Raw genomic sequence first — 17,792 nt, forward strand, 5'->3', positions numbered from 1 at the left:
GGACGACTTTGTGAGGGAGCGAGCGATGAGTGTGCTGCAAGCCTAATGGATGATGTGTCATCTTCCAGTCCCAAACGCAGCCCACCCATCCTTCCATAGGAGGACATTAAAAACCAGACACACAGGAGCGTCTCCTTACGCACACGCTAACACACAGTCACACACACGCCCGCAAACATAGGGCCGGGGTCAGAGAGGGGGACAGGCTCTGGGCTGGAGCGAGCACAGGCACTGTAGTTCTGTTAAAGGCATCTAGGAGACGCAGTGTGTGTGTGTGTGTGTGTGTGTGTGTGTGTGTGAGGGAGGGAGGGAGGGAGGGAGGGAGATACAGAGACTCTTTCTCTCCATCTGTTATGTTTACAGTAAGGGGACAGAGAAAGAACGAAGCAGATCTAGACATAGTGTAGGAGGTAGGGCCACTCACCCCTGTCTGCTGAGGATGTTGTGGGCCTGTTGCTCTATGAACAGGTCCCCCTCCCCCTGTTTGGGGGAGGGCAGCAAGGACTTCCGGCCAGTCTTGGGTGAGCTGGGGGGCAACCCCATGATGGTGTTGTGCTTAGCAATGGGCACTTTGGCAGAGGTCGACGACGTCACATCCATGTAGGTGGAGGAAGATGGCGGCTGCGGCTCGGGGGCTTTGATGTTCCTCTCCTGCTGAGCTGCCCTGCGCTGGTTCTCCAGGTTGATGTTCCTCTCCTGCTGAGCCGCCCTGCGCTGGTTCTCCAGGTTCTCCACCCTCTCCCTCTCTGTGAAAGAGTCAACCCTGGGTCGCCCCTGGTCAGGCTTGCCGTAGCCCTGTGGTGGGGGGGCCACTCTACCCACCCTGGATCTACTGGATGTGTAGGAGTGTTCGTCCCCCACAGACTCTGCCCTGCAGCGTGTTTCTGGGTGTGTGTAGCCCTGTTGCCTCTCAGAGGAAGAAGCCAACTCCTTGAGTCCACAGGAGGCACCGTATCGGGAAGAGAAGTGGTCGGTGACAGTGGTGTCTGGCTCTTGGTCCAGCGAGATACCATAGCGCTCGGCCAACTGGCGACGCCTTTCTGCCTTGTAGCGAGCGATCCGCTCCACCTTGGAGTCCAGGTCAGAACCAGCGGGGTCTGTGGGTTCGGTGAGGACGGTCTGGGTCTGTTCCTCGGGTCTGCACCGGGCTCTGGACTGCCTCTCTGGAGCAGTGACCAGCTGATGGGTCATCATCTCTGGACTCTCCATGTCCTCCTTACTGTAACGTTGTACTGTGACTGGGGATAGAGGGAGAGACCATTGTTGCTTCAGACTATTACATTATGTATGGACTAAAACACTACGCAAGTAATATATATAATGCATGATGTCAATGTATATCTTGCAAATTACTTAATACTGTAAGCAAATATTGACCAAATTCATATTAAAAAGCATGGGTCAGGTCTCTTTATTTATATGGTATATGGAGCTCTGACTACGCTCTAGTGCTGTCATTCTGTGGGTTGCGTAGGTAGCTGATGCAGCCATGTAGGAACTCCAGGTACAAGTTTAGTGAGTGGGTGACTGTATTCTGTTGTGCCTAGGTGCCCTTGTCCTCACTGACACAGGGTACTCTGTGTAGTGTGTCCTCACCAACACAGGTGTCCGAGGCGCGTGTGTAACGGGGCGTGTCTTCCTCTACCAGCTGATTGGTCACCAGGCCTGGGCAGCTGGGTAATATGGCGGGATGCACTTCGCTCTCTATGCCCTCCAACCGCCGGGCAATCCTCTCCTTCCTACACAATCAGACAGAGTCAAATACACACACAGTGACACACACACGTTCTCATCCATCACGAATGTCTCGGTTGTACCTGTTCATTTCCCAGTCACAGCTAGTGCTTGGGCTGATGCCTTCAAAACGCTTCCTCAATTCTGAAACTGGACAGATGAAAACACAGGTAGGTTAAACGTGATAAAACTGGAAAGTAGAGAATAAAGTCTATTCAATTCAGTAGTCATAAGAGAGAGACACACTTCACAGCAGATAAGGATGGACAGTTTAAGCTCACATTAGCCAACAGAGTTTACTGTAAGTTCAAACCGATCTTGGACAGGCTACTGTCACATCTAGAGCAAGAATAGATCTCGGTTTGTTTGTGGGTCTTGTTATAAGGAAGTGCCGATTCCTCCAGTAGCAGACTCTGTTCTCTACAACACAGTGACAAATCGCTGAGAGACACATTCACAAGGAACTGACAAAATCTCTATCCCACTTTGAAAATAGAAAGAGTCCAATCTGCTACTGACTAATTGACTTAGCGAAAGAAGTAGTTACACTCGGAATCTTTCATGTGATTGATCGAGCCCTACATAGAGACCGAGAGATCACACAAAATGCACCCAGACCCATAGGCTGTGTTTACACAGGCAGCCCAATTATCATCTTCTGGGCAATTATTAGCGAAAGATCTAATCCGATTGTTCAAAATACTAATTACAGGCAAAAATAACAGAATTGGTCTGCCCATGTAAACACAGCCAGAGCAGGGCAGTCAGGTAATAGCCTATTGGGTTGGACTGAACCGGACAGCCCCTCTAGGGGGACAGACAGACAGAGTCCTATCCATGAGCTAGTAGGAAAGGAGCTGCACTGTAGTCAGGATAAACAGAACAGTACAGCTTGTTACACGTGTTACTGCTGGACACCACATGTAATAAAGCAACTTTTTAATACACAACAGAAACAAAACAACCAAACGCACTCCAAGTGCCATGTGCCCTGGCCTCTCTGTGTGAGCACACACTGAGGGAAACCGAAAATGTTACCTAAAATTATCGACACCGACCAAATAGAACAATTATCGTGGACACTTTGCTGATATCGTTTATTATTATAAATAAACTTTAGGGCCCTACTAGAGAAATTAGATGTTAGAAATTAAATAATTTTGATTGTTAGCGGAGAAATTGATAGCTACAACACTCAATGTAGTAGTACAAGTTTAAGGGTAATATCAATAAATAACTGTGGTGCACATTCATGGTATAAACTTAACGTTTTATTTATCACTATCGTGACAATTCAGTCAATTTACCGCGATATGGATCGCCCAGGGCCCGGTTTTCCGATAGCGATGGAACTTAGGCGTACCAGTGTTTTAACAATGCATCTTTCCTACAACAGCCGAAGATGTAACATGCGTTTCCCACAACATCGCGCAGGGAGAACGGTCGCTAAGTGCATCGTTGGAGCATGTGTCGATACTGATAGGATCGAAAGAAAGGGAGAGCTGCTCTTGGATCAGCTTTCTTCATTCAAATCTTTTCTTAACATTACAATTATTTCACATTACCGACAACATCAGCTCCTAAAGATATTACTACCTACAGCTGCAAATATTAAGGCAGCTTATTCTATACTTCCCCAATAAATTGCATTAAAATCACAGATTTGGCACATCATTGCGCACATGTTAGGCTACTCAAGAAATAGATTGAGAAAAATTACAGACACTAGCCTACAATTAGCAAAATAACAATTGATTGAACATGAAATGTATTTCAATATGATTGAAATAGGCCTAAAGCCTACTGTTTATATTTTAATGCACTCATCTCAGTTTTCATTTAAAAACATATTTTTATTCATTGTTTCTTTGTAACACTTGCATAGAGAACTTTGTATTTGTAGTCAACTTTGTTCTGAAGTTAATCAGATGCGCAACCTTTATTTAACTAGGCAAGTCAGTTAAGAACAAATTCTTATTTACAATGACGGCCTACACCGGCCAAACCCGGATGACGCTGGGCCAATTGTGCACCGCCCTATGAGACTCCCAATCACGGCCGGTTGTGATACAGCCTGGATTCGAACCAGGGTGTCTGTAGTGACGCCTCTAGCACGAAGATGCAGTGCCCACTCGGGAGCCTGAGAGATGGATAATCCATGTGATTCTACATTTAGCGGAGACCTTGCGTGTATAAAGTGATGCGGGAGAGCAAAAAGCATCTAACAAAGCACTTAGCTGTTCTATGAGTGGTCTGAGGCAGGCATTAGCGTACAAGTGTTTTGAAGTGCTTACACACTGTTCACATGAAAAAATATTTATATTATTTCTGACTGAACCTTGTCAAAGCAGTAAGCACCCTCAGTTACACAACAGGCACCACTTCCCATAACCCTGGGAAAGTATCCTTTGTCCGAGAATATGCCCCAAATGGCATTCCCTATGTAGTGCACAACTTTTGACAAGGGCCAAAAGGGCTTTGGTCAAATGTAGTGCACTATATAGAGAATAGGGTGCCATTTGAGATGCAAACTTTGTCAGATAGAGTAATGTGTTTCATGCAGCACAGCATTCCGAAATAGAAAGTCACCTTTAGGGAGGCTTGCCAAGAGATTTACATCTATATCCTTGGTGTTCTTGGCCAGGGTGTTTTTCTCTTCGAACAAGAACACTTTCTGGAAGCTGCAGGGGGACACAAATATAAACAGAACAGCTCAGTCAGTCATAACCAATTTTGTATATAAACACTAGATTGCTGATGCTATGTACAGTCGTGGCCAAAAGTTTGGAGAATGACAAATATTAATTTCCACAAAGTTTGCTGATTCAGTGTCTTCATATATTTTTGTCAGATGTTACTATGGAATACTGAAGTATAATTACAAGCATTTCATATGTGTCAAAGGCTTTTATCGACAATTACATGAAGTTGATGCAAAAATTAAATATTTGCAGTGTTGACCCTTCTTTTTCAAGACCTCTGCAATCTGCCCTGGTATGCTGTCAATTAACTTCTGGGCCACATCCTGATGGCAGCCCATTCTTGCATAATCAATGCTTGGAGTTTGTCAGAATGTGTGGGTTTTGTTTCGCCACTTGCCTCTTGAGGATTGACCACAAGTTCTCAATGGGATTAAGGTCTGGGGAGTTTCCTGGCGATGGACCCAAAATATCGATGTTTTGTTCCCAGAGCCACTTAGTTATCACTTTTGCCTTATGGCATGGTGCTCCATCATGCTGGAAAAGGCATTGTTTGTCACCAAACTGTTCCTGGATGGTTGGGAGAAGTTGCTCTCAGAGGATGTGCTAGTACCATTCTTTATTCATGGCTGTGTTCTTAGGCAAGATTGTGAGTGAGCCCAATCCCTTGGCTGAAAAGCAATCCCACACACATGAATGGTCTCAGGATGCTTTACTGTTGGCATGACACAGGACTGATGGTAGCACTCACCTTGTCTTCTCCGGACAAGCTTTTTTCCGGATGCCCCAAACAATCTGAAAGGGGATTCATCAGAGAAAATTACTTTACCCCAGTCCTCAGCAGTCCAATCCCTGTACCTTTTGCAGAATATCAGTCTGTCCCTGATGTTTTTCCTGGAGAGAAGTGTCTTCTTTGCTGCCCTTCTTGACACCAGGCCATCCTCCAAAAGCCTTCGCCTCACTGTGCGTGCAGATACACCTGCCTGCTGCCATTCCTGAGCAAGCTCTGTACTGCTGGTGCCCAGATCCCACAGCTGAATCAACTTTAGGAGACGGTCCTGGCGCTTGCTGGACTTTCTTGGGCGCCCTGAAGCCTTCTTCACAACAATTGAACCGCTCTCCTTGAAGTTCTTGATGATCCGATAAATGGTTGATTTAGGTGCAATCTTACTGGCAGCAATATCCTTGCCTGTGAAGCCCTTTTGTGCAAAGCAATGATGACGGCACGTGTTTCCTTGCAGGTAACCATGGTTGACAGAGGAAGAACAATGATTCCAAGCATCACCCTCCTTTTGAAGCATCCAGTCTGTTATTCGAACTCAATCAGCATGACAGAGTGATCTCCAGCCTTGTCCTCGTCAACACTCACACCTGTGTTAACGAGAGAATCACTGACATCACTGTCAGCCGGTTCCTTTTGCGGCAGGGTTAAAATGCAGTGGAAATGTTTTTTGGGGGATTCAGTTCATTTGTATGGCAAAGAGGAATTCATCTGATCACTCTTCGTAACATATATGCAAATTGCCATCATACAAACTGAGGCAGCAGACTTTGTGAAAATGTATATTTGTGTCATTCTCAAAACTTTTGGCGACAACTGTATTGGTCAATGAAAGGCTTTGAAGCTACCGGTCGGCCATATTGGTTCTTCTCAGAAGACGCAGTCCTCCATAGGAATTAATAGAATTATACAGTATTTCAATTACATATGCTAAGGACAAAATGACACGTATTTAAGTATCTTGTTGTGGTAGTGGGGACAGTAACATTAGTGCTCTCCAAAAATGTTACGTTAAAATGTTGAAACAAATGTTTTTCTATATTTCAATGTTTTTATTTGTATGTTTAGCTCACATAATATAATTTTAAAGTATACATTAAGGCGTCTGTCATAGAATAAATGTGGCATAAGCAAATTACATTAATAAATGCATTTCTACAGCTTACAAAATATATGTTTTTGTTACAAACGGTGGGGGAGTAGTAAAATAGAGGAGCAGCGGTTTCAAATCAGCTCCCCCTGTCAGTCATCTAGTGTGCATAGTATATAAATAATTGGTCAGAACCATGTCCATGGGTTCATTTCAGTAAGCAGAAATTAACTATGTAATTATATTCTGGTTGCATCTCAAATGCCAGAAATGCACTACCCAAAAGTATTGATATAGGGAATAGGGTAAAAACAATGCACTGAAAGAGGAATCAATGGCTGGGTTAGAAAACGGGGGTACTGGATTCTTAGGAGGTCATGAGGACATCCAAATGTTTAAAAAATATTTTTGGAAGAGAGAGAGAGAGAATCTAAATAGCCGACCAGTAAATCTTGGCCCTAAGTTCTTCCTATTAGCAACTAAAATAAGTCATTATCAAAACTATGTGCAGTTATTTTCAGTAATAGGCCGATTACATCAAAGTCGTAGATCCTGTTGATCTATTCACACTGACTCAAATCTAAAAGGCACCTGTTATGTCTATTGACGTTACGTCTATCCATTACGGATGGGAAAAGAATACCGATGAAAAATATTAGATGTATTAGATGTGCAAGGATACTGTATACAGAACTGAAACAATAGACAAATATTTATATTATCCATGAAAATAGCATCTTACCTAAGAGCCCTCTTCTGTAAAAGTCTTGCCTTCCCAAGTTTGATGGGGGTCTCACTCCCAAGTTCTAGAGAGGAGAGAGAAAACATCATTTAGACTTTAAGACCATACTCAGTTCTTCGTCACTGGAGTGAGAGGAGACGGACCATTCACAATGGCCTAACTTTACATTTTTAATGACAAAACGTTCAAACGAGTGTATTAGAGGCATCTTAAGGTCCTTCAACAACATTTCTCTATGCACGACATTAGTCATGTGGACTTGCAGCACTGCAGAGGAATTAAATACATTAGAAAACTAAAACATGTTTTATTGAATCATGTTGAACAATAAGATCTGTGCAGCCTTTGGGTTGTAATGAGAACAATGTAACTGTGAGCACATCCAAAATTGCACCTATTCCCTGTATACTGCAGTACTTTAACAGAGCCGCAGACTAGTGTTTATTTGAAAATGAAACCAGGTGAGAGTTGAGACAGCTAACTCACAAAGACACACGCACGCACACAGTAAATTGCAGTACAGCTCTTTCTAAAGTGGCTTGTCTCTATGTCGTCACAGCTCAAGGCGTTAGAGGTTTGATTGCTTTTCATTGAGACGGATTGGATTCTTTAAAGTCTGATCACATGTAGGACTGGCACAATTAACCATATAACCAACGGTCACGGCCGGATGTGATTTTTATATTTTATTTATTTCACCTTTATTTAACCAGGTAGGCTAGTTGAGAACAAGTTCTCATTTGCAACTGCGACCTGGCCAAGATAAAGCATAGCAGTGTGAACAGACAACACCGAGTTACACATGAAGTAAACAATTAACAAGCCAATAACACAGTAGAAAAAATTATGAAGCCTGGATTCGAAATCAGGTGACGCCTGTTGTACTGAGATGCAGTGTCTTAGTCCACTGTGCCACTCGGGAGCCCTTCGTGCGGTTAAGTCCGTTTCTGTGGAAACATGGATTCTTTACAACGTGAAACTTTGTTGCTCCTTGCTGAAACAAGCAAGGTGCTGTAGCAAAAAAAGTATTCAGTTGCCTAGGGAACACATCCTAGATTGCCTGCACTGTCACACATAGAAATAGAATGAATAAAACTGGCTTGGAATAAAAAATGAATAAAACCTCTAACCCTGGCATTTTGACTGAGTACATGTGTACACTCGCAATGGCTGCCGGGTATTGTGATGCAATAATTTCCATGGTAATGTAGAATGTTCATTCAAGTGATGTTAACTGATGTGGCTCATGAACATGGAAGGAATCAACAAATCACATATTGATGGGTACACTTCCTGATTTGCTCCTATGGGTACATTCGCAATGGCCACCAATCCACCCATTATGCCAACATGGACTTAAATGGGGACGGCCGTTATATTCATTCTGTCTATGGCAGCCCATGCAGGCAAGAGTGGAGGAGATAAGAAAATGTGCGGAATTTTGTTTCATAGATTTGTTTATTTATTGTGCTTTTCGAACAGTTAAGAAGACCACGGTCACTTGGCTGCCCAATTAAGGTCCTCCAAATTTCCATGAACATCACAGCCCTAATCACATGTCATGGTTGTTTCTTTGTGAGTATGTGGCAGCACCTACCAACTCTACCTAATAGAAGCCTCTCTATGAGAGAAAAATACAGAAGAGAGATACAAGCAATTCAAATTAAATACATGGTAACCAACCCTCACACATAGGTGACTGATGAGCCTTTTCTACTTTTCTAACTCATGACACAGGCGCATCGAAGTGATAAGTGCCAGCCACCATCGATGCAAAGACAGTTGTCAAACTCTGCCCTAATACACCACACAAACATCATAGTTCCTATGAAGAAAGCAGCAGCCTTGAATATGTGCAACACAATTTTAGACATAGAAAAACAAAAACAATGGAGACCGTTTAAAGTCAATGTTGCAGTAGAATGGCCAAGTCTTGAATTTGCTTTGACATACAATGCCTTCAGAAAGTATTCACACCACTTGACTTTTCACAATTTTGTTGTGTTACATCCTGCATTTAAAATGAATTACTGGCCTACACACACAATACCGCATGTCAAAATGGAATTATGTTTAGACATTTTTTACAAATGAATGAAAAATGAATTGCTGGAAATGTCTTGAGTCAATAAGGATTCAACACCTTTGTTATGGCAAGCCTAAATACACTACATGACCAAAATTAAGTACACCTGCTCGTCAAATAACTCATTCCAAAATCAGGAGCATTAATAGGGAGTTGGTCCCCCCTTTTCTGCTACAACAGCCTCCACTCTTCTAGGAAGGCTTTCCACTAGATGTTGGAACATTGCTGCGGGTACTTGCTTCCATTCCATTCAGTTTGGAACTTTGTAGTGAGTTTTGCAACCGATGACAGACGATTTTTATGCGCTATGCGCTTCAGAACTCGGCGGGCACGGTCTTTGAGCTGGTGTGGCTTACAACTTCATGGCTGTGCCGTTGCTGCTCATAGACATTTTCACTTGACAATAACAGCACATACAGTTGACCCGGGCAGCTCTAGCAGGGCATAAATTTGACAAACTGACTTGTTGGAAAGGCTAGAAGGGGTGTCCACATACATATATATACACAAACACACACAAAAGTAACAGTATAGCTTCCGTCCCTCTCCTCGCACCTACCTGGGCTTGAACCAGGGACCCTCTGCCCACAGACAACAGTCACCCACGAAGCATCGTTACCCATCGCTCCACAAAAGCCGCGGCCCTTGCAGAGCAAGGGGAACCACTACTTCAAGGTCTCAGAGCGAGTGACGTCACCGATCGAAACGCTATTAGTGCGCACCACCGCTAACTAGCCAGCCATTTCACATCGGTTACACATTTTATATATATAAAAAAAATCTTAACAAGTTGCAAAATAAGTTGCATGGACTGACTGTGTGCAATAATAATGTTTAACATGATTTTAGAACAACTACCTCATCTCTGTACCACACACATACAGATAATTGTAAGGTCCCTCAGTACAGCATTGACACAGATTCAACCACAAAGACCAGGGAGGTTTTCCAATGCCTCGCAAAGGGCACCTATTGGTAGATCTTTTTTTTAAAAAGCAAACATTGAATACAGTGATGATTTTAGTATGTAAATCTTGGTGGGGCAAACTCAAACTGCCAGCAAAGCCACAACACAACACTAAACAATACATGAATTGCACTATAAAGGTGACAAACGGTGCCCACAAACTGTTAGGGCCTACATAAAGCTGTCCCAACAGCAGAGCTTTCTTTTCAGCACCGTGGAGTGAATCATTACAACTGCTACACCTGGATATCAGCGGAGCCTTGTCTGGCAGCGAAACAGTTAATTCAGTCAATATGGCTAACTTGCTTAAACAAATGTGGTTTCTACTGACAATTGAGATATACAAACTATGGCATAAGGGGACGACGAACGGATAAGAGACAATCCGTCATCTCAATTAAGACAAACTATTTGTTCAGCACTTTTGAAATGTACAGCGACAGTATTATCCCTGTACACCAAGTCAGAACTGTAGGATTAATAAAGGGGACATGAAAGCTCTTACAATATTTGATGGCATTTCTCTAAAACAGGCTATAAACTACATGTGCATCACCAAGTCAGAAAAGTAGGCTAAGTTATTAGGGTGAGGCACACGGGCTACTAACAGCTTACTGCACAACATACACTTAGTATTACTTTGTGAGCTACAGTATACATGTCTCCCTGGCATATTACATAATTTATGCAACAGCATACAATACATTCTTGGACTCACCTTGTTGTGATGTGCTCACTTGAAAAGAAAGTTGGCGCAGCAGTCAAACTTTGTCAAAGTATTTCCTTTTCTGGAGATTATAGTGCTTTCAAAACAACAGGGAACTAAGGGGGAAAAACAAGGTCGAATCATGACGTCAGTGATCTTCAGGCCGATCATTAAGTTTGCCGATGACACAGCCTGCGTTCCCGACTTGGAATTCCGAATTGGATGACTGTTTAAAACTTATGTTCCCAGTTGTCTTGAATGTGGCAGAAGTCATGCTGGATTGACAGCATGGCCAATGTAATCAAACTTTTCTGGCCCATGGTGTTGAATGTTTATCCTTTTAAGCTTGGAAAAAAGACCCTTAAACCCAGACTTGAACCACACAGCCACTCCACTGAATAGCAGGCTTGTGATTGCTTTGCAACACTTGCAGTTAGCCACTGATTCCTTCCAAACCACTCATTGTTGAATTTGCGATTTCCAACTTGTTGTGTAATGTCCAATGGCCGATGAGCACTGATACATTTGATCTATAATTTGCGAGTAGATTGTCGACGTGATTCATGATAATGACTGCTTGTCTAGCTTGCTAGCTAAGATTTGGAAAGTATGATATTGACATGATCAGTCCAATCAAAGCTACGGTAGATGTAACATGATTTGACGTCATTCTATCTGTGGCCAATGACCTTGAGCCTTTTAGGATGGGCACTTCTAATGTAACTCAAGGGGCTTGAATTTTTCAGTTCTCCCCGTAGATTTTGAGGTGACGTAGTGTCCCCATCAATGAGCCAATCACGGCGCAAATAGAGTACATTACCAACCCCAATGTTCAGTATTTTCCGCTGGCTGCCCCTCCACCACAGAAAGCACTGAGCTCAGCTGAAACACCTGCATTTTGGAGCTGCCTTACTCAAGGAAGCAAAAAAGAGACCATGTTTGTATACGGCTTTATTTACTCAATTATTTAATTCTATACAATGTTTGTAAACTGATATGTGACACAAATTAATTCCAAAATAACATTGAAAACAAGCAAGAAAAAATGTTTTAATATATATATATATATATATATATATATATATATATATATATATATATATATATATATATATATATATATATATATATATATATATATATATATATATATATATATAGAAAAATTATATATACAGTGGGGCAAAAAAATATTTAGTCAGCCACCAATTGTGCAAGTTCTCCCACTTAAAAAGATGAGAGGCCTGTAATTTTCATCATAGGTACACTTCAACTATGACAGACAAAATTTGAAAAACATTGTAGGATTTTTTAGGAATTTATTTGCAAATTATGGTGGAAAATAAGTTTTTGGTCACCTACAAACAAGCAAGATTTCTGGCTCTCACAGACCTGTAACTTCTTCTTTAAGAGGCTCCTCTTTCCTCCACTCGTTACCTGTATTAATGGCACCTGTTTGAACTTGTTATCAGTATAAAAGACACCTGTCCACAACCTCAAACAGCTTGCAGATAGCCTACTGTAGGCTAGTCTACATGGAATTATTACGGAAAACAGCGAGAATATATTTATTTGTTAAACAGCAGTCAAGCAACGATCATCATGTCACCAGAATAAGACAGACAATATTTATTTGGAAAGGAGCATCAAGATCACCATGCACTTTCACCACCCTGTGAAGTTCATCATAACTTATTTCATCTGTAGCCTAACAAACTGCAAGGTTTCCCAAGTCATAGTGGGCGGACCACACACACACACACACACACCATATTGTCGCGTGACTTCAAGTTTACTTCGATGGTATGGTTATTATATCAATATTTGTAAATAAAGACGTTTCCACCACCATTTCTAGCGTAATTAATTTTAGACACAAAAATAACCCACCATGTTGAACTAACCCGTCGGCATTTAAAAAAAAATGTTATAAAACTTCCTGTTTCCATTATAGCTGTCATTATTATTTTTCATACGGTATGACTTTACTCACATAAAAACTGTGGATGGAAACGTGGTTCATTATGTAGGCAAAACATTTTCACTTAACGGGGGCCCCTCAGGGGTGCTTGCTTAGTCCTGTACTCCCTGTTCACCCATGACTGTGTGGCCAAGCACGACTCCAACACCACTGTTAAGCTTGCTGACGACAACGGTGGTAGGCTTGATCACAGACAACGATGAGAAAGCCTATAGTGAGGTGGTCAGAGACATGGCAGTGTGGTGCCAGGACAACAACCTCTCCCTCAACGTGAGCAAGACAAAGAAGCTGACTGTGGACTTCAGGAAAACGAAGGCCGAACCCGCCCCCATTCATATTAACAGGCTGTAGTGGAGCATGTCGAGCGCTTTAAATTCCTTGGTGTCCACAACAACAAAAATATCATGGTCCAAACGCACCAAGATGTGAAGAGGGCACGACAATGCCTATTCCCCCTCAGGAGACTGAAAAGATTTGTCATGGGTCCCCAGATCCTCAAAAACATCTATAGCTGCACCGTCGAGAGCATCCGGAGCAGTTGCATCACCGCCTGGTATGGCAACTGCTCGGCATCCGACTAAGGCGCAACAGAGGGTAATGCATACAGCCCAGTACATCACTGGGGCCAACCTCCTGCCATCCACGACCTCTATACTAGGCGGTATGAGAGGAGGGCCGCAAAAATTGTCAAACTCCAGCCACCCAAGTCATAGACTGTTCTCTCTGCTACTGCAGGGCAAGCGGTGCCAGAGTGCACAGTCTTGGTCCACCCACGTTTTTTTTAACACTGCTGCTACTCTGTTTATTATCTATACATAGTCACTTTACCCCTACCTACATGTACATTTAACCCAAATACCTCGACTAACCTGTATCCCAGCACTTTGACTCAGTACCGGTACCTCCTGTCTATAGCCTCACTATAGTTATTTTATTGTGTTACTTAAGAAAATATTTACTAAATAAACAAAACTTATTTTCTTAAAACTGCATTGTTGGTTAAGGGCTTGTAAGTAAGCATTTCATGGTAATGTCTACACCCGTTGTGCTCGGCGCATGTGACAAATTACATTTGATTTAACCTGGTCACTATTCTGCTTGTGCAGAGGAATTGGCAAGACACCACAAACAGGCTATACCATACTATCACTGCAGTGTAAAACCACATTTAGCGGTTGAGATCCTAGTGGTGCTGGATGAGTCAACATGTTGTAGCCTACAGGGGGCATAGAAGGCCATCAGATACATGCCTGTGTTACTTTAACAGCCTCAATGGCAGCATGCAGGTCCATTTAGAGCAGAGGAAAGATAAATAGTAGGAGGGTGCTTCAATGCACTACACATTCCATACACACACTAACATGATCACAGACGTCCCAACCCTTTGATGTTAAAGATGTAATCTACAGGCCACTAGGGATGCAATAGTGTTATAAGAAAGATATATAAGATATGCACGTAGACAGAGCTATTAAAGTTGCCCTGCACGAGTAAAACATGGGGATGAACTGATTTCATGATTCAATGGAGTCTCATAGGCATACGCCCCCCCTAGGTCTAAGCTGAGATATCAAAAGATCATAGCATAGACTTCATACCACTTTGTGGGGCGGCAGATAGCCTAGTGGTTAGAGCGTTAGGCCAGTAACCGAAAGGTTGCTGGATCGAATCCCTGACTTGGCAAGGTACGAATCTGTCGTTCTGCCCTTGAACGAGGCAGTTACCCCCTGTTCCCTGGTAGGCCGTCATTGTAATTAAGAATTTGTTCTTAACTGACCTGACTAGAAGGTTCAATTTTAAAAAAAAAAAACAATTTTAATCAAATGTATGTGCTCAACTTCAATAGGTACAGTGCCTTCAGAAAGTATTCACACCCCGTTACTTTTTCCACATTTTGTTGTCGTACAAACTGAATAAAAAATGTATTAAATTGAAATTATTTGGTCAAATGGTCTGTCTATATACACATTACATGTCATAATGTCAAAGTGGAATTACATGTCACAAAGTCATTAAATATCGGCATGGAATATCTCGAGTTAATAAGTATTCAATAGGACTTCAATAAGTCTAAATAGGTTCAGGAATACAAATCTGTACTCCACACACACAGATCATTTATAAGGTCCATAAGTCAAGCAGTACATTTCAAAAACAGATGCAATCACAAAGAACAGGGAGGTTTTCCAATGCCTCTCAAAGAAGGGCATCTATTGGATATAAAAAATGAGACATTAATATCCCTTTGAGCATGGTGAAGTTATTCATTAGACTTTGGGTGGTGTATCAATACAGTCACTACAAAGACACAGGCGTCCTTCCTAACTCAGTTGCTGGAGAGGAATGAAACTGCTCATTGATTTAGCCATATTTCATTTTCAATAAATTTGCTAAACATTTCTAAATACATGTTTTCACTTTGTCATTATGGGGCAGTGTGTGTAGATGGGTAAAAAAAAAAGATAATTTTAATAAATGTTGAATTCAGGTTGCAACAAAATATGGAGTAAGTCAAGGGGTTTGAATACTTTCTGAAGGTACAGTAGATCTGATCCTGAATGCCGATTGCTTGAAACTGCATTAGACATGATTTATTTCATGATAAACCTACTGTGTTTGACAGCGAGATAACCCTTTACTGTTCTATAAGTAAGTTCTTTCTTGCTACAGGCTCTATACACTAACGCTAATACTTGGAGAAGGCAATAATCCCACATTGGGCTTATTAAGTAAGTGTGTGCAGAAAATACTCACTCCATTCAAGAGCATATGTCCCTGCTGAGATGGGATTACCCTGAGCAGAACAGCCCGCGATTAGAGAGCGCCCAAAAGGAAATGTGACTAAAATGACACAACAGGATGACTTACATTACAACTCCGACTACCCCCCCCACCACAGTTTGTGTGTTGAAAATGCCTAATCACTTGTATAATCTTTCGCATACACTTGAAACATGCACACATACCCCACCAGACACTCCACTATGGGTTTCTTCACGAAACCCAATACAAAAACTGATTTAATGCATCGCTCAGTTATGTATAGAGCCATGTCATCGTGAAATGCTCTGCCACAAGAGGTTACTCAGATAAAAAGCAAGTTTAGCTTAAAAAAAATAAAAAATAAAAAACATTGAATCACAGTACCTCTCCTCCTACTAAAGATCTAATTTAACTGTACTGTATATAATAATATATGTATCTATGAATAGTGTGTAAACAGTATTGTTGTTGTTGTCTCTTGGTGTCTTTCCACTATACATTACCAATCAAAAAGTTCAAAAGGTTTTTCTAAAGTGTAGAATAATAGTGAAGACATCAAAATTATGGAATCATGTACTAACCAAAACAAAGTGTTAAACAAATCAAAATATATTTTATATTTGAGATTGTTCAAAGTAGCCACCCTTTGCCTCGAAAGCTTTGCGCACCTCATTTCAATTAACAGGTGTGCCTTGTTAAAAGTTCACTTGTGGAATTTCGTTCCTTAATGCGTTTCAGCCAATCAGCTGTGTTGGGACAAGGTAGGGTTGGTCTACAGAAGATAGCCCTATTTGGTAAATGACAAAGTCCATATTATGGCAAGAACATGTAAAATAAGCAAAGAGAAATGAGAATCCATCATTACTTTAAGACATGAATGTCAGTCAATATGGAAAATGTCAAGAAAGTTTCTTTAAGTGCAGTCGCAAAAACCTCCACAGGAAAGGAAGACGCAGAGTTACCTCTGCTGCAGAGGATAAGTTCATTAGAGCTAACTGCACCTCTGATTGCAGCCCAAATAAATGCTTCACAGAGTTCAAGCAACTGACACATCTCAACATCAACTGTTCAAAGGAGACTGCGTGAATCAGGACTTTGTGGTTGAATTGCTGCAAAGAAACCACTACTAAAAGGACACCAATAATAAGAAGAGACTTACTTGGGCCAAGAAACACGAGCAATAGACATTTACTGGTGGAAATCTGCTCTTTGGTCTGATTAATCCAAATGTGAGATTTTTGGTTCCAACCGCCATGTTTTTGAGACCCAGAGTAGGTGAACGGATGATCTCCGCAAGTGTGGTTCCCACTGTGAAGTATGGAGGAGGTGGTGTGATGGTGTGTGGGTGCTTTGCTGGTGACACTGTCGGTGATTTATTTAGAATTTAAGGCACACTTAACCAGCATGGCTATTTTTGTGGTATCCAATTTGGTAGTTAAAGTGTTGTCTCATTGCTGCAACTTCCGTACGGACTCGGGAGAGGCGAAGGTCAAAAGTAATGCGTCCTGCGAAACACGACCCAACCAAGCAGCACTACTTCTTGACACAATGCCCACTTAATTTGGAAACCAGCCTCACCAATGTGTCGGAGGAAACACCATACTCCTGGTGACTTTGTCAGCGTGCAGGCCAAACCCTCCCCTAACCTGGACGATGCTGGGCCAATTGTGCGCCTCCCAATAGGTCACCCGGTTGCGCGACAGCCTGGACTCGAACCAGGATCTCTAGGTGGCACAGCTAGCAACAAGGCAGTGCCTTAGACCACTGCGCCACTCAGGTGGCCTACCATAGCATTCTGCAGCGATACGCCTTCCCATCTGGCTTGCGCTTAGTGGGCTTATCATTTGTTTTTCAATAGGACAATGACCCAAAACACACATCCAGGCTGTGTAAGGGCTATTTGACCAAGGAGAGTGATGGAGTGCTGCATTAGACAACCTGGCCTCCGCAAATCACCCGACCTCAACCGGATTGAGATGGTTTGGGATGAGTTGCACCGCAGATTGAAGGAAAAGCAGCCAACAAGTACCCAGCATATGTGGGAACTCCTTCAAGAACGTTGGAAAAGCATTCTAGGTGAAGCTGGTTGAGAGAATGCCAAGCATGTGCAAAGCTGTCACCAAGGCAGAGGATGGCTACTTTGAAGAATCTCAAAAGTAACATTGATTTTCATTTGTTTAAACACTTTTTGGTTACTACCTGATTCCATGTGTTATTTCATAATTTTGAAGTCTTCGCTATTA

General features: G+C 42.1%; 1 protein-coding gene across 4 annotated transcripts in view; it reads right to left on the reverse strand.

Annotated features, from left to right (window-relative positions):
- The window catches only part of LOC110490717 (supervillin), a 146,894-nt gene that overhangs the window by 89,992 nt on the left and 39,110 nt on the right, over positions 1–17,792 (reverse strand). For all 4 annotated transcript variants that reach the window (XM_036944313.1, XM_036944314.1, XM_036944315.1 and 1 more), the window contains 5 exons: positions 7,047–7,110; positions 4,324–4,415; positions 1,818–1,884; positions 1,597–1,739; positions 425–1,238 (listed from right to left, as the gene is read on the reverse strand). In XM_036944313.1, the coding sequence (XP_036800208.1) occupies positions 425–1,238; positions 1,597–1,739; positions 1,818–1,884; positions 4,324–4,415; positions 7,047–7,110 (1,180 nt within the window). The remainder of the gene's footprint in view (positions 1–424; positions 1,239–1,596; positions 1,740–1,817; positions 1,885–4,323; positions 4,416–7,046; positions 7,111–17,792) is intronic.

Source organism: Oncorhynchus mykiss, chromosome 15, assembly GCF_013265735.2.
Source record: "Oncorhynchus mykiss isolate Arlee chromosome 15, USDA_OmykA_1.1, whole genome shotgun sequence".
NCBI classification, from domain to species: domain Eukaryota; kingdom Metazoa; phylum Chordata; class Actinopteri; order Salmoniformes; family Salmonidae; genus Oncorhynchus; species Oncorhynchus mykiss.